This window comes from Paramisgurnus dabryanus, chromosome 17 (genome assembly GCF_030506205.2).
Source record: "Paramisgurnus dabryanus chromosome 17, PD_genome_1.1, whole genome shotgun sequence".
NCBI lineage: Eukaryota > Metazoa > Chordata > Actinopteri > Cypriniformes > Cobitidae > Paramisgurnus > Paramisgurnus dabryanus.
The window spans coordinates 10,567,509-10,593,712 of record NC_133353.1 but is presented as its reverse complement, the minus strand read 5'-3'; the positions used below and the strand labels follow the sequence as shown (position 1 = coordinate 10,593,712).

General features: G+C 37.0%; 1 protein-coding gene across 16 annotated transcripts in view; it reads right to left on the bottom strand.

Annotated features, from left to right (window-relative positions):
* The window catches only part of ank3a (ankyrin 3a), a 109,540-nt gene that overhangs the window by 41,912 nt on the left and 41,424 nt on the right, over window positions 1-26,204 (bottom strand). For 10 of the 16 annotated variants that reach the window (XM_065297381.2, XM_073812259.1, XM_073812262.1 and 7 more), the window contains 18 exons: window positions 25,124-25,222; window positions 23,597-23,695; window positions 21,646-21,744; window positions 20,907-21,104; window positions 20,358-20,456; window positions 20,106-20,204; window positions 17,792-17,890; window positions 17,354-17,551; window positions 16,866-16,964; window positions 16,044-16,142; window positions 15,658-15,855; window positions 15,147-15,245; window positions 14,812-14,910; window positions 14,608-14,706; window positions 13,803-13,898; window positions 11,198-11,270; window positions 10,555-10,590; window positions 6,635-6,758 (listed from right to left, as the gene is read on the bottom strand). In XM_065297381.2, the coding sequence (XP_065153453.1) occupies window positions 6,635-6,758; window positions 10,555-10,590; window positions 11,198-11,270; window positions 13,803-13,898; window positions 14,608-14,706; window positions 14,812-14,910; window positions 15,147-15,245; window positions 15,658-15,855; window positions 16,044-16,142; window positions 16,866-16,964; window positions 17,354-17,551; window positions 17,792-17,890; window positions 20,106-20,204; window positions 20,358-20,456; window positions 20,907-21,104; window positions 21,646-21,744; window positions 23,597-23,695; window positions 25,124-25,222 (2,012 nt within the window). Of the gene's footprint in view, window positions 1-4,364; window positions 4,377-6,634; window positions 6,759-10,554; window positions 10,591-11,197; window positions 11,271-13,802; window positions 13,899-14,607; window positions 14,707-14,811; window positions 14,911-15,146; window positions 15,246-15,657; window positions 15,856-16,043; window positions 16,143-16,865; window positions 16,965-17,353; window positions 17,552-17,791; window positions 17,891-20,105; window positions 20,205-20,357; window positions 20,457-20,906; window positions 21,105-21,645; window positions 21,745-23,596; window positions 23,696-25,123; window positions 25,223-26,204 lie in introns of all 16 variants that reach the window. The other 6 variants (XM_073812263.1, XM_073812264.1, XM_073812271.1 and 3 more) reach the window with 3 other exon arrangements.

The window sequence follows — 26,204 nt, the reverse complement described above, 5'->3', positions numbered from 1 at the left end:
CGCGTCTTTGCATTGACTTAACATGTACATCACCCGCCCTTGCTGCCTTAACCCCGCGGCTGGTGTAAACGCAGCATTAGTAGACCTTTCTGGAAGATAACCTGGGTTGTTGCAGGTGGCTGGGAGGCAGTGTGCGGTTGCTAGGGAATTGCTACTTGGTTGCTAAGGTGTCAAAAGAGCCTTAGACTCCTTCATCATTAAAGTTCTTCTCTGATAAATTGAATAATTAAAAGTGTGGACTCTTCTGCAGTGCTTTTAGAAAGGCCTGGATCTCTGCAGAGATGCCTGAGTTTGTTGCACGGGGAATGTACTGTATAAGAGACTGAATATTCTGCAGCATTCAGCAGGATTTAAAGGTACAGTACAGCACTGTGTACAGCAAGAAAGCCACACAGCAGAGTTTTGAATGAATAAACATGCCATCGTCCCTTCCTCTTTGCCCCTCTCTTTCTCTCTCTGTCTCTCTCTCTTTCTCCCTCTTGCACTCCAGCTTGATTTGTCATGATCTGCATTATTTTTATAGGTCTACATCATCATAGCAGCCAATTCACCCTTCTCTGCAGTACTCTCTCTCTCTCTCTCTCTCTCTCTCTCTCTCTCTCTCGCTCTCTCTTTCTCATCATTAGCTTATCACAGTTTGACTTTCCTATTTGTTCATTCACCTTCTTCAATGTACACTCTTTACCTCTCTCAAATGATCTCATTCTGAACAGAAACAGCACTGGACAAGTTGTTCAGACCACTCAAAACTAATAACACATGGTTACCTGATTGCTGCAAATCATTTTGACAGGTATAGTTTAATATTACACAAAAATGAAATATAAATATGTCTTATAATAACATATGTGACACTATTTTACAAATTATTAAACCAAATATTGTGTTTGTGACATGTAAACATCTTATCTTATCACCAAAAGTAAATGGGTTTTCCTCTGCATTTGTAAAAAATGAGTAAATAAAGTATTTCAAATCAATATTTAATATCCAATACCTTACTTATGAGGTAAAAAGTTTTGTAATAAGTTGGATAAGCGGGTACAGGCAGCCGGTTCTTATTTCGAATGGAGACAGAGGGATGCCACCCCAAATTTTATGCGCTTCTTGCACTTCATCAGTTATTTACTTCCTGTTAATCGCCATGTTTATTTTGAATTGTTAAAAACTAATATTAAGATAATATCAACGTACATTGCTTAAACTACATTTCAGCATAGGGTAGAAATGTGTATAGTAATTGTCCTCCTGTGGACTAAATCAAGTCTAAGATTGGCCTTTCTTTTTCTGTTTGCACTGTTTTACAACAAACCCAACACCGTGTTTTTATTGGTAAAGTGATCTTTATGGGCTACTGTATGATTATTAGTTGGACTGGACTGCTGCCTTAAACTTGAAAACGCAACGCGCATCATACCCACCAATAGCGTGCATGCACAGCTAGAGCTTAAACAAGTTCATGTTCGGCTTGCTTCTTTTTTGCTTAACGGACAAATGTCAAACTAGTAAGTATCATAGTAAACAATTGATCACTGTATGTGTCTTAAACAAATAAACATTTTATTGCCTGTATAACCTGTTGAAGTCTCTGTCATTATTAAATAACAAGAGAAGATGAGAAAATCACTCGTTGCTCCTGACTGAGTAACTTCTGTAACTTCATAAAAAAAACTAATCCTCTGCTATTTGAAGTAAGTTTAAGGTTTATCATGGAGTTTTTTGCTTTATTAACAGTCAGTAAATCAGATGTGAAAAATAGACACGTTTATACCTTTACATTATGTTTACATCTAGTAATGCATGCAGTTAAGAATATTTATCTAATGTGGGGTAATGTGGAGTAGGCCTAATCAGCGATCTTCTGCTTATTTCTGCGATTACATCCAGCTGCCTTTACATTATACTGGCTGCCTATTAGGGCTGGGTATCGATTCAGATGTTCCAGATCGATTCAATTTCACAAGCTATCGAATCGATTCGATTTCGATTCTCGATTCAATTTCCGATCTGGTTCTCGGATCATTTTTTATACTCGATTCAACTCAATGAATATAGATTTAATTAAAATACTATATTAATAAAAAAGAACAGTGAACATAAGTTTACAAGTGGGTAATTAATAAAAAGAAATTAAAAGCCACAACACTATCGTCGTCGTCTTGCTTGCGAAATCTAAAATGCTTCTATACCTCTACTTTTTATGTAAAGGTGGCATCAACGTCGATGAAGCACCTAAAACCGCCATTTTAAGCACTGAATGAAAGAATGACAGGCTCGCCTCTCACTCCTTGGTAACATCGCACAAGGAAAAAAGATGGTGTCATCTAGTGAAGAAGACTAGTAATTTGATTGACGTTAATCTTACGTTCAATGTTTGCAGAAATTTTTTTTTGATTCTGCTCTTTGAGAATCGATTTTGAATCAACCACGTAAAAAAAACGATTAATCGAAAAAAAAAAATTCCCAGCCCTACTGCCTATACATTATCTCTTATGCTTTCCGCTTCCCACAATGAGGTGTAAAAATATTTATATTCACTGTACAGTACATTTACATTTATGCAATTGGAAAATGCTTCTATCCAAGGCAACTTACAGTGCATTCAAGGTATACACTTGATCAATGTATGTGCCCCCTGGGAATCAAACCCACTTTCTTTGCACTAAGCTAAATATGTGAATGTTTGAAACCACAATGTAGAGTCTTGTGCATTGAGCCTCTGATGAATTTTTAAAGTGCACCTATTTCATTGCTAAAAAACAATGTTATTTTGTGCATTTGATATAATACAATGTGTGCGCTCGGTTTATGGTTCAAAAACACATTATTTTCCACATACAGTACATTTTTGTAGCTTCAGATTTTCTGGATTTAAAAAGCTCTGTGTCCTAATTAGCCAGCTAATCTCTACATTGTGATTGGCCTGCAAACCACGGAAATTTGACGCTCTTTACCATGTTTGAAAGATTCGGTCACAATGCAATGCTAACAGAAGTTAACTTACAATCCAAAGTGGAAGGAATTATGATAATGTCGGTCTTTACTACATCCCCAATCCCAGGAAGTAAACTGTTGCCTACAATCCATGTGTTTGTTGTAGTCCAAGAAAAGAGACTTACGTTGGAGACGATAACTCGCGTCATTGTTTACTTTGGTGTATGTATCTTTTGCATATCGTTAACATGTCCTAATACACACTTAAGGGGGTCGCACACCGGACGAGAAACGCAGTGGCGCGTCATGTCTAGAACAACTCATAGGTATCGTACACCTATGTCAGATAGCGTACAGCTTAGTCAGATAGCGTCTACTTCAAAATGCAAAATATATGTTAGCAGCCAATGTTAACTGCTCACTATTTGGGACAAATATGATTTTATTTAATGTTAAACTATGTGAGTGGCGCGACAGGGATTTGAGTGCTTCTAACTTGCATGGTGTGCGTACAATCATAGAAAATAATGTGTTCTGATTTTAGATTCATGGCGCAACGCAGCGCTGCACTTCTCGTCTGGTGTGCGACCCCCTTTACACACCAAGGGAAATGAATCGGAAAATAGGTGCTCTTTAAGAGCTCTCTCTGATGCATAACTGGGTTAGTTTTATCAAAAAGACATAACCGTGGATGCTCATAACCTCTGGATCTCTTCATTTTTGGCAAAAAATTGATTAATAGTGTGTTTACTGAAAAATGCATTGGTTGTGAAACCAATTAAAAGAGCTGTCAGCGATTTTATTAAGTAACCGGACACATTTGCTGAGTGATCACCTTAATGCTTTTGTCCCTGGATGTTACATAAATAAATCTAAAACTAAAACGACAATAAAACATATATAACAAATCCATGCCACACTGAACAAAAACTCATAAAGCAACCAAAACATAACAGTTAGCGACACTAATCATTAATGGTTCAGACATCATTGACATCTAAAACAACACAATACTTCACAAAATACAGCTACTGCACACATTTCCTGTTAGTACAACACTACTCACACTTCAAACCTTCTACAAATGTTTTATGGGTTTGTGGGACTGATAAGAAGCATGTTTGGCTTCGGAGCCGGATAGAACAAACCGAACCTCATCACAAGAGGACCCGCTGGTTTGAGAGACCACTTGAGATGAGCTGAGATGCAGGTCGTTCTAGATTTGCTCTATCTAGCAGAGGAGCTCAGGCCTCAGTGTGTATGAAACGAATGAGAGTCCACATAAAGGCACTGCACCAGATGACAGAGTAGAATGAGGCATGATGGGAGTTGTAGTAAGTATGGAATGGGGCAGCGACAGAAACGACAGCTACAGGGAGGCCAAAGTAACAAAGAGAGACAGCGAGATTCAAAGACAGAGGTTATCTTACCTTATCCTGGGGCTAGATAAAGTGAGAGAAGCGAAGAAAACAGAGTAAAATGTACCAGATGTGGCAGAAGCAGTGAGTTAAGCATGGCACTGAGGCTCTGCCACAGCATGTGTTGTGCTCCTAAACAGGACTGTGTGAATGTTTGTTTATTCAGAACAAGCAACACCAACAGTCCTGTTTAAGAGCAAACAATGCCAGGCTGATGCTGTTAACGAAAAGAGACAGCAAATATGAAGCATATTACTATCAGCAGCATCATCATTTTAAACAAGATATATCACAGCATCTGGATCTAAACGTCAGTAAAAACAAATAGCAATTTGAAAAGCAAACTCTGCCAGTGTGAAATAATGTATCTTACCTGGACAAAGCAGCGGGACATCAATTATGCAAATAATTATACGAATAATCTACAAACGAACCTGAATTTAACTTTTTAATGTCTCTTGTGCAAGCAAACCGATTTCCACAGCAAACTGTAAAGCTGACTCTACCCTTAGAGCTACACCACTATGCCAAATAATGTTTTATAATATAAAGCTAAAACAAACCAATCCATTCCTTCTGTCATATTTAATTTACAAGGTTATTTAATATAGAGCCTCTATATGAACAGCACGCAATCTGAAACCCAAGCTGATTTTTTTCACCAGCTAGACATCAGACCACACCTTCACGCTGTTTACCTGATGGCACCCACACAGAGTCGAGCACTTTGTCACTCAGCATTCATTTTCTGGGGATGGTGTCATTGCTTTACCTCATTAATTTCCTGTCCTCGAACGCTACAACAACTGCCACACAAAAGCCAGCCAATCGGATCTTACGTCCTATACAACAACATCAAATCAGGGTCCATTGTGCAACATAATGCTCACATGGCACAAGTAGTACCTTTCCATTCTAGTGTGCCATCTTTAATCTCTCACCTGCTACATTCATTCATCTCTTAGTCTGATGTAAAGATAAGCAGGTAATGTTAAGTTGACCTCTCAAATAACAGGACATGATGTATTTTAACACAAAAAAGCTGTGTGCTACTGTAGCTTTGTTTAAATATGCCACAGCACAACTTTACTTTAGTTCTTTAACTTCATTATGTAATAAATTAGAAAGCCACACAGCTAGGAAAAACTATTGCAATCTTCTGCCTTTATGCCATACAGAAATAATATACAAGTGAATACAAGAGAACATTGTATGCCCACCAGATTCAAGTATTCAGTTTCTTCATTTGTAGATTCTGACTTTCCTCATTTGCATTGTTTCTAGTTGCATCTTTAGTGATTTGGCAACTGTTTAGTCTTGTCCAAAGAAGTGTACTTTTTTAAGAAGTGGATGTTTTGTCAAAAAAGCTTGCATGCACTTAAAGCATTTGTTAAATACCAATGAAATTACTAAGACATTTGTGAAAATAAGACATTTCAGTTACTGGCTAATAAGTTTTTTCATTGTCATTAAATTAAAATTACTGAACTGTAACATACATAAAAGCCTGATAAAAAAATTAAAACATGGGGGTTTTGGATCTGAACTCCTCAATCTTATTATGCGGTTTCCAATCATTTTACGTCCTTAAAATGGTAATAATGCAATCATTACTGTATTTACACTGCGGAATACTGCATATTACAAAATCTTTTCACAAAACTTCTATTCAAAGTCGATTAACAGCAGGATTACTGTATAATAAAATCCCAAATAATGAATATTATTAATTATTAATGTCTCTGTTTTGTATTAAAAGTGCAAAATGCAACAGATCTCTCATTGTTTCAAGCAATCTCTCATATTTTTACAAGCTGCATTCATCTTCTAGAAACACAGCTTGGTGAGAAATAAAATGCCACTGTTGTTGTGTTTACAGTATGTCTTGTACAGTAAACAAAGGGATATCCAGTCACCTTTACCTCTGTAAACAATTTAAAGCAGCATATCTGACCAAACTGTAACTGTTTCTCAGTTCTGACTTGTTTCCTACAGTACCATATTTCTGTTCCTAAAGCCATTATTGTATACTGCACGGTCCAACAAAGAAAGACAATATATGAAAATAAGGGACTTTACAGGCCATTTTAATATTGTGCGTTGCTTTTAGGGAACACCAGCCATATACTTTTTATTTAATTTCATATCCTTAACCTATCCAAATGATCCCTTAAATGCACAAACTATTTTACACCTGCCAAAACAACTGAACCTCATAAACATCCTCTAAACACAGAAAACCAGCAAAAAGATGAGCAAAAATGATAAATGAGCATTATTACCTGGCAGAGCGGGCTCCAATACTGAAACCCATGTATCCTTCCTGTGGTAAGGAGTCATCTCCCAACTCTCTCAGGTCCTGCGGCCGAAGATACTTCTCGGTCTCTCCGGTCATCGCATCCTCACCTGCAGAAATGAGACAAGACGATGAACTCACAATAAAGTGAACAGGTAAGGTGACCTATCAGTAGCTGCGTCAATCAGTTTCCTTTTTAGGTTATGAAAACTTATTTAGTAACCAAAAGGTAACATTTCCAAAACGTTTCAGGGAATGTTGCAAGCGTTTAACAGAACCTCAAGCAAACGTCCAGCTCGCAGCTTCTCGATTATTAATCGATGTCACGTAACACCCACGGCTGCGTGTTTTTCTGAGGTCCCCCGTGAATAACACAAGCTTGGCGATATTTCACTAACACATTGTGGAAACGGTTCACTGCTGCATCAGGACTTCGCTGCGTATCTTGAAGCAAGCATCACACCCTAAACTACAAGTTTCTAAACAAACAATATATGACTGTAAGAATCATAGAGCACTTTGAAGAAGTTGCCAAACACTTTAAAGAAATGACATACCTCTGGTCGTACTACACTGTAGTTTTTAACAAGTATTCTTTAAATATTTCATAAATTGCAACGGACTTCATCAGCAGAGCAACAAACTTAACAGTTAAGTGGAAAACGGCGCGAAAACAAACTGTCACTCATCCCACACGACAAACAACGCAAACTGCTTACCTATAAAACGTTTTTACACATTTAACGTACAAATGACCCTTGTAATGCCGTATAGGGAGGCAGCTCTGAAGATTTTGAGACACAGCCAACATTTCTCCATTTCTCGCTCTCATGATCGCGACTCCTGCTCGTCCTCACTCCCGGTGCTGCAGCCCCTCCCCTCCCGCTACTACTGGACTCCTCCGTTAGCCTCACCGGCTCTTTAATTCCCTTCTCCGGTACCGTATTAAGGACTTAATGGTAATTCACTAATATAAGCACGACTATTGAAAGATACGGTCTAAAAATAGAAAAAAGCACCTTTTTAGACGTTTCCCGTGATAAAATCTGCAAATCTGACTGTTATTTCCCAACAGAATCTTACCGGTGAATGCTGTTTGCAGCAGAGCGATACGAAAACACTGCAGTATACTGATACAGCGACACTTACACAAAAGCGCTGTCATATCCCAATCCGATAAAGATATATCCTTAACGTATCAACGTATATTCCTTCCGTTGGTGCTCAATAAGGTCTGTATTCTTCAAGAAAACGAATGATAAAGACTCAGTTCCGGTTGGTCATGCGAGAGTCGGTCGTCCCGAGCCGACCAGAACTCTCGTGGCACTAGATGTGCGAGATTTACATCCGTTAATTCGCCCGGTTAAAGTTAAATCAGAAGTCAGCCCGGGTCAAGGAGGATCTGGCGAAGCTCACATGTCAGGGCAGGGGAGATACAGAGCAGGTCCTGTGCGCGTGTGGTGCTGAAATTTTTTGCAGGTCTAGCAGCAAGTGCAGGTCTGGTAGCAGGTGGTAATAAGATACCAAGTACTGTCAACACAGTTCCCTCAAGAGAATAAACGGAGACCGTGTAAGCACTTATCTAATGTTTATGTGGGTCAACGACAAAACTAGCTTCTAAAAACGTATTTAAAAAAAATATTTAAAACAAAATTATGTAATGCATAAAATAATCACCATTCAAAATAAATGTCAAGTGGTACAACCAATCATATTTGCCAGATATAGGTGTGTCATTCTGATTGTTTATTTGATAGTGGCATTTAAAATGATAATCCTGAATATAGTTTAAAAGTGTAAAACAACTTTACCATAAAACTAACATTTGAGATGTATAAATTAAAAAACAATGTTTAAAAAATAATGTTTAAGTATAATAACAATTATAGACAACCTTAGCTTGCCTTTATCAAAACTAAAATGATAAGCTAAATTATTAGCTTTTTAAAACGATTTAACTTTATGTTTTTTATTTCTTAGGGCCATTTATAGCAATTGCAGCCTTTGAATTTCTGGTTACACCACCTGACCTCTGCAATGAATTTAAATGTTACAGACATGAACATGGATGCTGATAAGCTTTTGCCTGTGATATCAAATTCATAAATATACTTTTTAAATACAATAAAATGTGTTTGATAAAATAGCTTTTTGTTTTGGTTTACATTGGTTGTACCACCTGACACAAAAAGTGTACAGGCCTTCCCATTACATTAAAGTTGCTATTTTTCAGTATTTGAGAGAAATCTACAAACTTTTCATTCAGCCATAAAGGCCACCTGTGTGGTATCATGTTTACTGTTTATACTTGTTAACATCTTAATAAAAGTCCCATAATTGTGGTTGTACATTTGAGAACATCCAAATGGATGGACAAAAGTTTTTCAATTATCCCAACACCCCAACAACTACTGATATTTGTGAAATTTATTCATAGGAACAGTTTCGAATATAAAGTAATACCAAAGTTTCTTATTTTGAATTTTTATAATTTAAACACCATTTTTAACAAATATCTTAAGTGGCTAATTTGTATGGAAAGTTGCCCCGCCTATTATTTTACATGTTTGAGATACCAGAAAAACATTTGTATTTATTATTAAAAAAATACTGAATATGTATTTAAATGGTCTTTATAAAATAAAGTAAAAAATTCTTAATATGGACTAGAATAGGTTCTACTAATGTTACATAATTCTCTCTCTCTCTCTCTCTCTATCTCTCTCTCGCGCTGGGGGAAGGTAACACCCAATAATCAAAACAAGCAATTACATCCCCCCAATATTTATACAGTGATTACATAATGTACTGTACATTTTCAGTAAAGTTGACATGTCAATGTCACCCCAATGTTTAAAACAAACCCTGGGTCTTGGCATCAAACTATAAATTTAATGCTGACACCAAATCTGAAATCGCTTACATTTAAAAAAAGTGTGACCCTGTCTGGGAAAACTAAGCCAAAGTCATTTTTTGTCTTCTACATAAAATTATCCTACATAATAAGTGAGGTCATGTCAACAATTACAATGACGAACTAAAAAGTCTTAATTAAAATGCGAAAAAGTGAATTGAGATCACAGAGATTTCTTTGGAGACTTACGCCACCTGCGCTGCTAAACAGATTGCACAGATATCGTACAGGATAAACTATGGATCTATTGTACATAATACCTCTACAAACATAAGCAGTACACAAATGCACTTTCATTCCAATGTTTTCATTCATTTGTGTTTTGTTCCAATATCAAGGTCTCTCTCCCATCTGTCTTTCTATGTCTACTTTGACTCTGTTTACTTAGAATGCCTCTCTCCCAGGTAAATGGGTGACACCTGTAGGCCAAGTCAGTGTCACCTGTAGGATTCTGAGCGTATCTGCTGACACACATGGTAACCATACACCCTGCCTCTCCCCACATCAACTGTAACCATAGAGAGGGGTGCAAGCAAGTGACATTAAGCGCATGAATATTTCAGCTGTTGCACTAGGAGACGAGAGATAGTCTGGCATTACACTTCACACGTGTTTTCTTCTGATACACACTGCACATCAGCTTCACTTCACCCATTTGAGTCAAGTTTAGGGTTTTGTGGGCTATATCTGTGTTTGTTTGTATGCTTATACAAAAGAATAATTTGTGTGTATGCATGTAGTTGTAAACAATTTCTATATTTAGTTTCAACAAAAAAGTATGCATGTATGAATGTAGAGCGCACACAGGAAATCACAGCAATCACACTCTGCTTAATGTTTCAAAGGTTGCAAACAAGAAAATATACACACACAGCAAAACAGATACAATGCAAAGCCAGGCCAGAGGAACGCATCTAAGCCGAGCATGTGTGTGTGTGTGCATGAAGCGAGGGATGGTTAAAAATGAGAAGAGGAACTGCAGAAGTGTGTACCTTCCTCCCCAGTCTGGGCTTCATGATCTTTCACAGCTGTCAAATATATAGTACACAGCAAGAAGATTAAACATACACGCACCCCTACACACAAACGCAATGTGTGTAGCAATGATGAAGGCAGATAGCGTCAGCCCAGTGATCATGGTGCAAGCTGGAGGGGCAGCTGTCAAATTAACTACACTGTTTAATTTGAATATACTGTTAAATGCAATAATGATGAAATGAGTCTTTCAAATGTTTGCATTAACATGTAATCAAATATGAAATAAAGCATATTTGGCGTGCTGTCCGAGGGTAGGGCTTTGAAAATTAGCCCGAACCCCCTCATGAACTGGGTTAGATATACCAGTGAAGCATTGGGATGCTGCAAAAAACTGTCACAGAGGTGAGGGACGGCTATATATAGAGACCTCTTTGTGCTGATTGGTTGGATTACATAACCATGCTCTTATCGAAATTAGTTAAATAAACTCTAACGTATAAAAAAAGTTATTGGATACAAACAACTGCCTCACTCAGTGTCAACATGGCCACATTAAAGAACACAATACAGCACTATAGACCAGTGCAGTTTACAGAGAGAAAAGCAAGAGTGAGTACGAGCGTGTGCTGTGTACAGGAGGAAGTAGGTCACCTTCACCTTCATCGTCGGACATGTCCAGAAACTCGTTCATGGTCTCCGGGACATTGATCTTGTGTTTCTCCGTTACAGGCTGGTTACAAAGAGGTCAACAGGGAAAACACAACAAAAGTTAGAGAAATTATTACAGAGACACTTTTATATTATCAAAACTAGGATACATGCAGTAGCATAATATAAAATGATAAATAATTGCATATTAATAACAATTAAAACCATTTTGATCAAGTATGACAAAAGACATGCTGCATATACAGTACATTTACATTAAGTGATATGTTCCTGATCACAACAGCAAGCAAAAGTGTGTTTAGGAAAATATTATTGTGTGAATTTATAAGATTATGTAATTTCAACTAGTCTTCATAAGTTGCTGTAACTATTAAAAATGTGTTTTATGCTTTACCCTCCACTATATAGTTGGCACCAGGGGACCTTGGTGAAATAGGGTATACTCTTAAAGGAACACGCCACATTTTGGGAATTTAGCTTATTCACCATAATCCCCAGAGTTAGATAAGTCCATACATACCTTTCTCATCTCTGTGCGTGCTGTAACTCCGTCTGACGCAGCCCCCACTAGCTTAGCTTAGCACAAAGACTGGAAGTGAATGGCTCCAGCTAGCAAACTGCTCCCAATAAGTGACAAAATAATGCAAACATTTTCCTATTTATGTGTTGTGATTTGTATAGTCACACCGTGTACAAATAACAAGGTGTATATGAGAGACAGCCATCTTTTAACAGTATACATACTTGGAACTAGATTCTCAGAAGGCGAAGCACTGCTACTTGGGCGGAGTGATTTGCTCGCAGCACCCGAAAAGTCCCCTGGTGAGGTCGGTCAGAGTTGTGAAAATCACTTCGCCCAAGTAGCAGTGCTTCGCCTTCTGAGAATATAGTTCCCAGTATGTTTATTGTTAAAAGATGTCTGTGTCTCATATGACCTTGTTATTTGTACACGGTGTGACTATACAAATCACAACACGTAAATAGGAAAATGTTCACATTATTTTGTCACTTATTGGGAGCAGTATGCTAGCTGGAGCCATTCACTTCCAGTCTTTGTGCTAAGCTAAGCTAGCGGGGGCTGCGTCAGACAGAGTTACAGCACGCACGGAAATGAGAAAGGTATGTATGGACTTATCTAACTCTGGGGGATACAATGAATAAGCTAAATTCCCAAAATGTGGGCGTGTTCCTTTAAATTATATAATTTTACAATATAGTGATTAAATGGATTACATTACATTTTTTGAGTCATGGATCAGATAATTTTCGGATAGCAAAAAATGGATATAAGGAAAATAAAATAAGAATAAAAAAAAAATTATAAGCATATGGAAGTAGATTTATTTCTAGATAAAGCGCATTTGAGCGATTATTATTAAAGAGATTGTTATCATTTTTTTGCTTTTTTGCTTTATTTTGTGTATCTTCTGGGCCAGCTTTCATTCGGAGGGGGCCTGTGCCACCCTAGCCCTTGTGGCCTTGCCACTGGTTGGGACTGAGAGGCTGGTTTGCCAGCTGCCATCAAGCACCACAAGAAGTTCACACTCATGTTTGGCAGAGGCTCTGCATTAATGCTAAAAAAAATTAAATAATGTTTTATTTCTTCCGAAAACTGATTGACCGGCTTCACAAGACGTCAATATGTCACCAGGCGTCATGGGGATACTTTTGAATTGGTTATATCTGCTTTTTGAACTCTCAAAGTGCATTATGTGAATCACAGAGTACTGTGGTTTCTGCAAAATGTCTTCTTTATTGTTCTACTGAAGAAATTATTTCAGCAACATATTAGATGGCCTGAGGGTGAGTAAATAAACAACATTTTTATATTTTTGGATGAACTATCCCTTTAACCTATTCTGGTAAGTTTTTAATGTAATCAACATTTTAAATAGGAAGTTAAAATGACTTGCACAGCTGATTAGAATAAACTTAAAGTCACAATGAAATGGAAGAAACGATTGTCCTATTTTACCCTTCGTGAAGTATTTCCGAGTGAAATGGATTCTCAAATGAGAAAAATGTAGGGGGGGCCTTGAATTCGTCCATCGATTGGATCATTGGAAGTTGGGTCATGTTCCTATTTGCTAATCACTGCAATCTTTTCCTGGGCCTTCCCGCCGTTTCTTATGGCCAGTAAATACGGATCAACTCAAGGAGGGGATTTGTGGTTTTGAGTAAAGATTATGAGTGCACATCATTTTTCTTTTCTTTTTTTTTAAATAATGAAGCTCACAGATAAATTATTTATAAAAAAAATACCAAAAATTTTCCTAAAACAATTTAATTTTTTAATTTTTTTGTGACTTCAAAGAAATGTTAAAGGTGGCTAAGATTGTTTTACAGTGTAGTAAACTCTAAACTAAAAACTATGCAATAATGCAAAAATGTCATTTGTAGTCACTAAGCCACTACTCAGAATCGATTTGCATGCTTTGGTTAGTTGGTATGTATTCATGCAAATTAGATTTACATAAAAAAAGATCAATTGCTAAATCTCAATCTGGGTGATATGGCTGCTGTGGTAGGAGATTTAATGGGTAATGGAAGGTTTGGTCAACGAGCAGATGGTGAGGCAGGCCTTGTATTTTACCGTGGCAGTGAGGTTTTCATCTGTAATGCCTCTCAGTGTGTCCACGACAGAGATGTACCCCAGTCGTCGAGCGATGGAGAGAGCTGTGTTCCCATTCTGGCACATACACAAACACACACACAATCAGACTGATTCAACATGTGCTTTTTGTTTGAGAAGTCAATAATTTCTTATGCACTCCATATGCTTTCATATAATACATAACACAGTAAACATGGGTGTTAAAAGCATAAGAGAGAAAACCTAGCAAGCAAATTTGTGTTTAAAAGACATAGCCGTCCAAACACAGCCCAGATGAAATAGAACGGATGTGTTAATTGTCCCAGAATCTCTGTCTTTTTATTGAAACAACACATTTTGTGTTACTTTTAACACAACTTGTGTTGTATTTTAACACAAAATCAACACAAAAAGACACATAATGTGTTAAAATGACACATAATGTGTTAAAAGCATAACACAAAACATTTGTAAAAATTAACACATCCTTTCTTAGGGTGTAGATGTCCAACCACATCCCAAAAATAAATGTAATAATAATAAAAAAAATGAAACTAAACAATTTGCAATCACTGTTGAGTTTGCTTACATGATGGTGTACCATGCAAGTTATTTTGTCTACTCATAACTAGAATACCTGGTCTTTTAACATAGATGGTAAAAGTTATGGCTATGGTTGCTGGGAAATGTGTGTTTGCAGAAACAGAAAGTATGAATGTACACATATCAGCTCGTGTTTGCACGCTGATCAATGCTGCCAGCTTGCTGACTAAAGCAAATTTTCCCAGCATTCCTCGGTACTCACCGATGTGAGCTCATTGGGCGAGGCTCCATACTGAAGCAGCATATTAATGATGTGGGTGTGGCCTTGTTGTGCTGCTTGGTGAAGGGGGGTGTAACCACTCTATAGAAGACGGAGAACGAGAGTCAGTACAGCATACTACAATATACAAAAAGTTATAAATATGTCTTTACAAGCCACACGGCACAAATTGCTTAAGAGACTCACCTTTGTTTTGGCATTGGGTCTGGCCTGATTCCCTAATAAAAAGTTGGCCATCTTCATGTTGCCATAGTGACACGCCACATGCAATGGAGTGTAACCACTCTATTAGGAGAATAAGGAAGAAAGGGAAAGAATTAAAAGAGGGAAATAAGATGGGTAAAAAGATCAAAAAAGGAAAAAAGCAAAGATTTATAAAAATATATGAAAGGACTAAATTGCAAAAGCTAACACTAAAACTTTCCTTCACATTTATAAAACCTCCACAAATCGATACAAACACTGCATCTTGGTCCTCTCAACATGAAACTATGAATACACAATAAATGATAAACACTGACCTTGGTTTGGGCATCAATCTCTGCCCCATGGTTCAACAGCACTTCAGCCACAGCCACCTTGTCATCCTGGGCAGCCAGGTGCAGTGGTGTGAGTCCATTCTGTTTTGCAAACACATTCACTGAGTGAGACAAATTCTTATTACAAATAGGCATATAACCAACCTTCAACGTTGAAATATGGTTGAAATAATGTCAGTTCTTGTTTCAACGTTGAAACAACGTTGATACAACAGTTAATGCTAAACAGTTGCAAAAGGTTAATAAAATGCTTAAAAATCAACGTTGCTTGTTGATCCAAAATCCAAAGGTAATTAAACGTTGATTCAACCTTGTCCTTGACATTGAATCAAAAGTGATTCAATGTTGAAATGCCTGCTGGGATGTCTTGATCATGCACATATCCATTAACTCAGTGTCTCTCAACTGATTCTGCTTTAAAATAGTTACTGTATGATGATCACCGACCTATTATATTTCTCAATCCTAGTGCTCTGTGTGTATATCTGTTTACCTTATTGCCCATGTTAACATTAGCGTTTTTGGTGAGCAGTAGAGACACAAGGTCCACACTGCCCTCCTGTGCAGCGAGGTGGAGGGGACTGATGCCCTGACGGGTCACTGTGTTACACTCCGCCCCATATTCCAGCAACGTCGTCCCAATCTCCAACTGATTCTTCTTAGCGGCAATGTGGAGAGGGGTGTAGCCGTTCTGAGGAAAATGCAAGAGAAAGAAGATGCAAATATTTTGACTTTGAATGTAAAGGGGCTTTAGTGTCATCTTTTCTTGATTTCAAGAAAACTACTGTACAATTATGGTTTTCCTGAAAATTTGTAAAACAAAGAGGATGTGAGTAGTAACAGGCCCTTCTCTCCTCCACTTTCCACGTGTGTGTGTACCTTATCCGCAGAATGAGGAGATGCTCCCTGGTCCAGAAGTACCAGAGCCACCTTCTGATTATCATAGTGAGCAGCCACATGCAGCGGTGTTAACCCAGTCTACAATACGATCACACACACACAGACACCAACACGAGCATGCGCACGCACAAACACAGGGACGCATGCATGTATGTAAGCACATACAGTACATGGTTGTGCACACACAGAAACATACCATGGTAAAGTTAGAGGGAACAGATCTCAGCAAACCACTTTAAGCAGCAGAAAGCTCTAATACAGCATGAACAACTACACGAATATATAAGCACCACAAGAAAATAGATTATATCTGCCTTTAACACAGATTAAGCTATTGGTCCACATATATTTTATTAGCTGTATACTATTGTTATTATCTGAAAAACATATGGGTTTGTAAATACATAAGGGTGGACTGCTACTTAAAGATCTGTGTGTGTTACTGTAAAACTAGTAGTAATGTGGTGAATAGTCATACTTTAAGTCAAGAACACATTGGAATCATATTAGCGAAGGTTGATAACAATCAAAAGAAGATGACCAATGGTGAAAAGTGGACTGTTGAGTAATAGTCAATGCTTTGCAAAACGGTGCAATGCAGAAGATCTCATGGCCTCTTATAAGTTATGTTATGATACGCGATAAATAAGCACATGGCATATCGTAAGTGTACGTGAATGTGAACACCCATATTAACTGCATTATTTGGGACAGAACCATGTTATTAAAGTTTACACAGGATGTGCACAAGCATGTGCTGGTGCATATGTTTTTTTTTAATGTATGCATTTGTTTACCAACCTTGCCTGCTGCATCTGGTGCAGCTTTCTTCTGGAGTAAAAGATTGGCCACCTCCAACTGACCATACTTTGCAGCCACATGCAGGGGGGTGAACCCTTTCTGTAAAAGTAATAGGTTTTTATTTATAAAATTATGAATCACCATACCGAGTTAAGTGAATTGAAACATGAATATCTTAGTAATATGCATGTCACTATTTGTTTTGTAAGGAATAATTGACGACGAGCCTTTTACTGAAAAATAATCAACACCCATGGAACATTTCTCAACCAATCAGAATACAGCATTCAACTGGCCGGTGGTATAAAATAACGTAATGCACCTAAGCTGCCATGGAGTCCAGTCAATAAAACTCGCAACAAGCCAACAGTTCCCTTCCAAAAAGTACAAATTTACATGAGTTTAAACTCCACGAGTAATCATAGTAAAGTTATATAGCAAAACTAAAAATCACACACACAAGCGGGCTCCCACACATGCACACACACCTTAGTTGTTGAAGAGATGGAGGCTCCTTGATCCAGCAGGAGAGTTGCTATCTCCTGATGACCTTCCCGGGCAGCGAGGTGGAGAGGTGTGTAGCCAGAGGTGGTGGATACATTTGGTAATGCCCCCTTCTGTAACAACTGCTGTACAATCTCCAACTTTCCTAGGCGACTAGCTATATGCAGGGCTGTCTGTTCATCCTAAAGGCCGTTGTTATGGTAGAGAGTGTAAAAGAAAAAAGTAAGAGTTACAAAAGCCCCATACAACGTCCGACATGTTTTAATTGTGACCCACTTTCCTGGGGGGGGTACTATTTTCTACATAAACTCAGTCTAAATATTGTAATGAACATTCTGTGACAATATAGCCTTAATATATTTAATATTGACTGAGTAAGGCCAACTCAAAGATCTATTAAGAGGCTTGTGTTTATGTTTAACCTTGGCTTTGATGTCCACTTTAGCTCCATTCTGCAGTAGATATCTGACAACATCAGCCTGGCCGGCACGTGCTGCCATGTGTAATGCTGTTTCACCTCTCTAAAACACAAACACATGCATTGAAATCCATTGGGTTAAATGGGTATTTCAAAAATAAATTGGTTTGAAGCGATTTTTATTAGCATTTTCTGGAGGGAAATGTGCAAAAGCAGTACTACAGTAATAGTTGTTAATAAACTAAGAATTGAAAGCTTACTAAACGCTATTCAAGGGCCTGCACATGGGCAGAATTTTGTTAATTAAATCAGAAGAAAATTGTGGAAATATGTCAAATTTACTTCAGTGAATCGTTGATGTAATAGGATTTTGTTAACCTTGGCAATGTAAACAGGCCTTGTGCCACGATGGGGCAAAATGTTTATGTATAAGTTTATTGGTAACACTTTACAATAAGGTTCATTAGTTAACATTAGTTAGCTACATTAGTTAACATGAACTTATAATGAACTGCACTTACTGTATACAGCATTTATTAATCTTTGTTAAGTAAGGGATAATCCACGGCTAGCCATGCATTAAAGGGTTTTAATGCACGACGTAGAGGCGAAGAACCACCCGACGCGTAGCGGAGGGTGGTTGTCTTTGCGAAGTGCATTAAAACCCTTTAATGCATGTCTAGCCGTGGATTATCCGGCTTATACCTTGGTTATTTGCCAAGTTAAAGCTGTAATTAATGTTAACAGTGTGATTTTTTTATCAGACGGGTAAAAATTACGGTCATTTTCTTAAGTTAAGGCTCGCACTCCATCCGCTTTAAATAAAGTAGTGCTGAAATAAAACCTGCACACTTTAAAGAGAGACGCACTTATGTCTCTCTCTCTCTCTCTCTGCAAGAGTAACTGTGTTACTATGGTTACCAATGTTTATAGTAGCAGATTAATTTCTAACTGTAATCAAACTGACTGGAACTACCTGTGCATTAAATGGTTTTAATGCACACCTTCCAGCCAATCAGAATCGAGTATTTAAACAGACCATGGTATAACATTAGTTAATGCACCCCGAACTAACATGAACAAACAATTAAAGCTTACATTTTTATTAAAAAACATTAACAAAGATTAATAAATAATGTAACAAATGTATTGCTCATGGTTTGTTCAAGTTAGTTAAAACATTAACTAATGTTAACTAATGAACCTTATTGTAAAGTGTTACCAGTTTATTTTTGGTATTTATTGCAACCAGGTTTACAAAAAAAAACTAATTAAAACTGTATTGTGTTTTTACAAGACTAACTGAAAAAAACCTAAAACTATAAAGAAAATTCCTTTAGTTTTTTATTTATTTATTTTATACACAACATGATTATGCATCTCCGACTGGCTAATAAAGTATAGATCACATAATAATAATAATAAGCACTAAAAGATGATTGGACAGGAAAGGATAAACAGGGATTTCTGTTGGCTGGATAACAATTTCCATTGGCTGCCTGTCATGCTGGGTTGGTCTGAAGTAATGGAGCTCAGTGTAAGGTCAGCGGTGAGTCATAACTCGTGTGATTCTCAAAATAAAACGGTATGTAAAATGCAAAACTATTGTAACCTTGATTCATGGTCATACAACAATAATCTTATGGCAGTGAGCTACGTTTCCCCCCATGATTGTATACAGGCAGGTGAAGGGGACAACCTTTAAAATTAAAATATATGGACAGAGTTTTACCCAACATTTATCTGCGCTATAATTCGCGTTATGAAATATGTGAACAATGATATGCGTTATGATATTAGTTCAGTATGTTCAAAAACATATATATATATATATATAATATAGCTTGTAATGCACTGTAAGTCACTTTGGATAAAAGCATCTGCCAACTGCATAAATAAATAAATAAATAAATAAATAAAAACCAAGCAGATTACAGCTTTTCTAAAAAGGAAAGATTTATATAAAAAAATAAAAATTTAAAGTTACAATTATATTTGTTTTGTATGATTGGTAAGCTGTGCAGTATTTTTGTGCAAATATAGTTTTTAAGGGGAATGTTGCATTCAAAAATCTGCCGAAAGCCATTAGTCTGTGTGTTTTTTTTTTAAGTTAAGCCCCCTTAAAATTTTACGTGTCCCCTCAGTCATTTAATTCTGCAGCCGGCCTGAATGTATTTTTTTTTCATGTAACTCTAATTACATTCAACTGTATTGCTGAGTTGTAGTTTGTAGTGTTGCTGTCGAGTTGAGCTATACATCTTCTGTGAAAGTGTAGGAAACACGTGTAATAAACAAATAGCTTAAAAAAGGAAGCTTACCACATTGGTGGTGTTTGGTGAAGCTCCATGATGCGTAAGATGTTTCACTATGTTTTCGTGACCCATAAATGCAGCAACATGGATGGGTGTCAACCCCGACTATAAACAATGAATCAACACAGACACATAAAAATCTTAACAGTATTATATTTTTAAAAGCATAAGAGTTGTAAACATTTGAACCTAACACAATTAATCTGGTCTTTCAGTGATGTCATGGCACTTTTAATAAACTTTAAATCTCTCTTTTACCTCTGTGACTGCCTGTAGTGATGCACCATGTTTTAGAAGAAGCTCCATGACCTTCGCGCGGTTCTTCTTGCAAGCAATATGAAGGGGTGTAAAACCATTCTGTCGATATAAAGACAAACACACACACATAAACGCTCTGGTTGACTGAGATACCACCACACCCAGCTAAACCAGAAGTGGGAACCACAAAAACCTCCCTCTCTAGTATATTTGTATATTTATTGAATGCTAATGTTAGTTTTTTTAAGATTTTAGTCAATTTGAAATTAATTTTTTTTGCACATTAGAATGACACACCCACATTTTCTGTAATACTATGGCAACAAGCTCAGTGGCACGTCAGCCACCCTGCACACTGTGTTTTGTTTCACACATTGTAGGGAAAGATTAGCATTCATACAGCTGCATCTGTTAACAATGCAAAGAATCCAGTTTTACCCCCCCCCCCCAAAGAGATAGAAATCCAAAAACAGAGCAGGGGAAAATATTGATCAGACCAGAATATTAAATCATTAAAACTTTACATTGCCTGTACCCCTATGACCTCACCAGGGCTTTAGCGTTAGGGTTGGCCTTCTTGTCTACGATGACCTTCGCCACTTTGTAATGTCCGCAGTGAGCGGCTACGTGCAGCGGAGTCAGGTAATCGTTGGTGACATCATCCACTGGGGCATTGTGCTGGAGGAGAAGTTGGACGCAGTTCAAATGGTCCCCTTGGGTTGCCATGTGCAATGGAGACAGGCCGTTCTGTGAACCAAACCAGATCATCTCAATAATGTACGTTTTGCAGGAACAGCACCAGAATATTAATTTTTTTTTATACCAGACACGTACCATAGCTAGGTTAGCCTCAGAATAACAAACATACAAAATCTGACTATAGGGACATGTTCACACATTTCAAATAAAAGCCACATTTACATTTATCCTTAGCGCATTTAAAGTATACATTTTTAAACAGCATTACACAGTTGCTAATGCATTGCTCTACCAATTGAACTGCAGGAACACTACATAAAACTACACTAAGCATGACAAAAGTGAGGTAAAGAACATGGAAAATTATTTTGAGAGTCTTAGCGTGTATCTCCTTCTAAAGTCAGCACTATTGAACTCCTGCAGTCAATAGAAAATCGTATTGATGACTACTGCGTGCTGTTATTTTATTGGCTATTACAGCCACATGAGGGCAGTGTTTGGCACAGGTTGGGACCATGAGCACACATGCACATCCTATACTCGAACAGGGAGAGAATAATAATTGCATTTAGATACGCAGAGACTTTACTTTAGTCTTGGAAAGGATGGGAGCTCCCCGGTCCAACAGCATCTCAACAACCTGCTCGTGTCCACTGCGTGCTCCACAATGAAGAGGTGTTAAACCATCCTGTGTGCACATACAGACATAAATGCAAACACACACACACAAACACACACAAATTAAGATCAGAGATCATAATGTACTGTACTCTTATTAACAGCTGATACCATGGACAAAAACAAAAGCACTTCATCAGGGAACGACACCCCCAGCTGCTACACCGACACTATGCTGATCTGTTTTATGTTTTTTTAGAAAGCAACTCACTTTAGCCAGTATACTGTATTGTATTTTAAAGGGGACATTTCAAAAGACTTTTTTAAAATGTAAAAAAAATCTTTGGTGTCCCCAGAGTGTTAAGTTTTAGCTCAAAATACCCCATAGATATTTTATTAAAGCATGTTAAAATTGCCACTTTGTAGGGGTGAGCAAAAATGTGCCATTTTGGGTGTGTCCTTTAAAATGCAAAAGCGCTGATCTCATCACTAAATTGCAGTGCTGTGGTTGGATAGTGCCAATTAAGGGGCGGTATTATCCCCCTCTGACATCACAAGGGGAGCCAAATGTCAATGAGATATTTTTTCACATGCTTGCAGAGAATGGTTTACCAAAACTAAGTTACTGGCTTGATCTTTTTCACATTTTCTAGGTTAAAGGGGACAGAGAATGAAAAACCATTTTTACCTTGTCTTTGTTGAATAATGGTAGTCTACCCGCATTCACGAACATACAAAAAGTGCTAGACATGCTAAACATTTCAGTCTCATAGAAATTCCTCTTTTAGAAATGTCAGCCAGAAAACGGCCCAATCTGAAAAACTGATGCTTATGACATCACAGGCATCTAACTGCCCCTCCACTTTAAAATAATTGGCTACATTATTTGAGTGGCAGCAAAGTCAGCCAATCAGTAATGAGATAGCAAGTTAAACCAGTAGGGGGAGCCAAATAGGTGCAAAACCACTTGTTTAAAATCCCACACCCTAATAGAGCTATCTGAGAGAGGTTTTTAGGAAGCTTTTAGGGCATTACAGACCCAAACAAATTTGTTTTTGTCTACATGTCACATCACAGAACAAAGATAAATACCCCATTCAATCATTCTATGTCACCTTTAATAAAAGCACTGGGGACCCAATTATAGCACTTAAACATGGAAAAAGTCAGATTTTCATGATATGTCCCCTTTAGACTTGATAAGCTTTTGGTTAATGGTACCTAAATACTATTAAGTAGAAAATCTCTAAAGTTTGGTAAGCTGACATGTGTCTCTGCAATGTTTAAACTGGATCAGACACCAAACTGCATTAAGAATTGGTGCAATAAAGTAAGATTTTCAAAATCATTATCTTTTGTGTTGTTTGTGTAAACAGGTTCGAAACCACTTGAGGGTGAGTAAATGATGACAGAATTTTCATTTTTGGGTAAACTATCCCTTTGAATAAAACATAACTGAGAAATCAAAGTCTCCTGAGCTATTAAAGAGCAATCCCCGAGCAATAACATTTCCCAATTCTCTACTGGAAGGTTCTGTAAGCCCTACATCATCTGGCTCATCTGTGACATTATTGAGTTCAAAGGTTACTGTGTTGAGAGCAAAGTCACAGGTCACTCCAAGTGGTCTAAATACAGTATATGACTGAAGGAACAACGTCCTGAGGTGCTGCTTGACTTTTTCTCTGAAGGTGAAATGACCATGCTATTTTAATTCCTATACTAATATTAAACACAATATTATATAGTGTAGGCCTATTATATAATATTATTCATATATTATTACATTAATATTTAATCACTTAGTTATTGAGAAAAACATTTATGTGCTTTGTGTCTTGTAAGGAGAGGCTTTGCAAAGATCTTATGTGGATTTAAAGACAGGCCTTGCCTACAGATTGTGTTTGTCTGGGTGTATGTGTTACCTTGGTTTTGGCTTCAATATTCGCTCCCCGGTCCAGCAACAATTTCAGCATGTTTCCATTCCCTCTCTTAGCCGCCACATGCAGCGGCGTGATGTCATTCTGCATGAAACACACACAAACCCCATGAGACGCACAGCAGGTAAAAAGAAAGAGAATTACATCATGAGTGAACAGAGATGATATTAAATAACTACTGATTATTAATATTTTATAATAAAAAGTATTTTAGTGTGATATTATACATACTGTCCTTTACAGAATTAAAGTAATACTGCTATAGATTCATTTTTAATATTTATTTTAATTATATTACAGAATAAAGTCATTCTGCTATTGGTTCATTTTTTTATATATTTTTAAAAATGATTTAATTACTGCCATTTCTGTTATTATGCAATGTGACCTTGAATAAAAAATATAATAATTAATATAGCATGTTAGGTTTTATATGTAAGTTTTAAAAAAACATGAAGATGTGATTGTCAAAATGAGATTTATGTGTATATCCGTACGGCAACATTTTATAAAAATATATCTCAAAATATACAAAAAAATGGCAAAAAAATATATTTGCTGAAATATTTTTTGGAATATGTTTACAAAAAATATATATTTTTACTGATATATTTTTTGGCCATTTTTTATATTTTGAAATATATTTAAAAAATATATTTTTTAGGGCATTTAAAAATATATTTAGCCCTCCATATATTTCAATTCAAGGGAATATATTCACATCGCATTGGAAGAAATAGGACTTTGTTTATGTTACGAACCTGTAAATATTTACAAATATATTATATAACTTAATAATATTTAGTTTTTAAAAGGTTAAAATTTATTATATTTTCAACTTCAAAAATAATAAATAATAATAATTTTAATTAACTTGTATTTAGCATATAAAAATTACATTTTTGCCATATGGGATGTAAAATTAGAAATGCATTTGCTTGCCCTTGAAATACATTTTGAAATATATGCTGATATATGAAGGTTAAAACTAAATATATTTCCAAAATCAAACATATACTCAATTGAGCATAACATTCTACAAAATTTATTTAGCATATATTTAAAATATATTTTTGGCCAGAGAAATTTTTTTTTTTGCCTTATGGGTATTTGGGCTTTATTTGCCATATGACTGTTTAATGGGTTATAGCAGCTTTAGCTGGAAGCAAATTTGGCAGATATGCACACATATGTGATCATGTCTGTACAGAGCGCCTTGAGCAGATCATTTAGCTTATTTATCAACACAAATGGTGCACTGTGCGTGGCAAACAGTACAACACAATACAATACTGCCCCCCTCTGATGCTTAAACGAACTGCATGCTACCTAGCTTTGCCCTGAGTCATTACAACAGTGAGGAATCAGAAAAAAGCCACCAACCCGGAGAGTGAGACTCGAACTGGCAAATCTCGGGTTACAAGCCTGACTCTCTAACCACTAGGCTACGACTGTTCCATTAGGGACATTGCTAGCCAATCAGAGCAGCAGACAGCAGCACTGTATTCTTACCCGGGCCATGAAGTCCACTGCCGCCCCTCTGTTTAACAGTAGTGTCGCTACGTTGATGTTTCCATAGTGGGCAGCAATGTGGAGTGGAGTAAAGCCGCTCTGTTTACAAAAAACACAAAGCACAATGGTTATAGATGTGATTACATATAAGCCCGTTTACTGAAGTACCTAAGCTTCAACTTTGGTCTGTGGTGATTCATCCAATGAAGATAGAACTTCACTTTATTTTGTCCGAATTCAGTTGCTCTGAGAAATGTTACAGAAACAACTTTAAGGGCTGAATAAAAGTATATGAGTTCACAGATTTGATGTAAAACTCAGAGCAGGTGAAGGAAAATGGATTATGTGTTGTATCAGAATATCTCATTCTGAATATGAGAGGCAGCTGTTAAAGCAAGATCCAATAGGCTACGTTACAGCCAAGGCCTTCCAGTCATAAAGATTTCCATCTTAATTAACCAATAATCCGCCACATAGCAGGTGGTGCTCAGCGTGCTCTCTCAATGCTGTGGGGAAAAAGCTCCACCCACTTTGAGGGAAATTATTGGCAATTATTAGAGCCACAGGAATGAACAGAAAAACAGCAAGGCTTAAAAAATGTCCAGGTACCCTGTAATACACCATTATGTTTATCTCCAGATGAGAGACAATTACTTCCAGTTTTAAGGAGTGTAAAATTAACTTTCTCACTAATCACCAGGGTACCATAATGTTGTTGGTTCAAGGATCACAAAACCAGCCTGATTTTACGGGAATTCATAATAATTTTGCAAGGTAGCTAATTCGTATGAATGCATATGAAAGTGTTCAAATTTGTATGATTATAAAAAAGCAATAATGAAGCCAGACTTCTTACCCCACCCCTAAACCCAACATCAATGGGCAGACATCAGATCATACTCGATCATACGAATTTATACAAATTAGCCACCTGTATGCAAATTACTTACAAATTGCCGTGTGTTGGTGTACACTTGTAATTAAATGTCTGTGTAGATAAATGGTTGACAGACTTCCTGAAATGGATCTATTAGGATTTTGACATTCAAAAGACAGCACTTAATTCTTAAGTGTGGTTGTT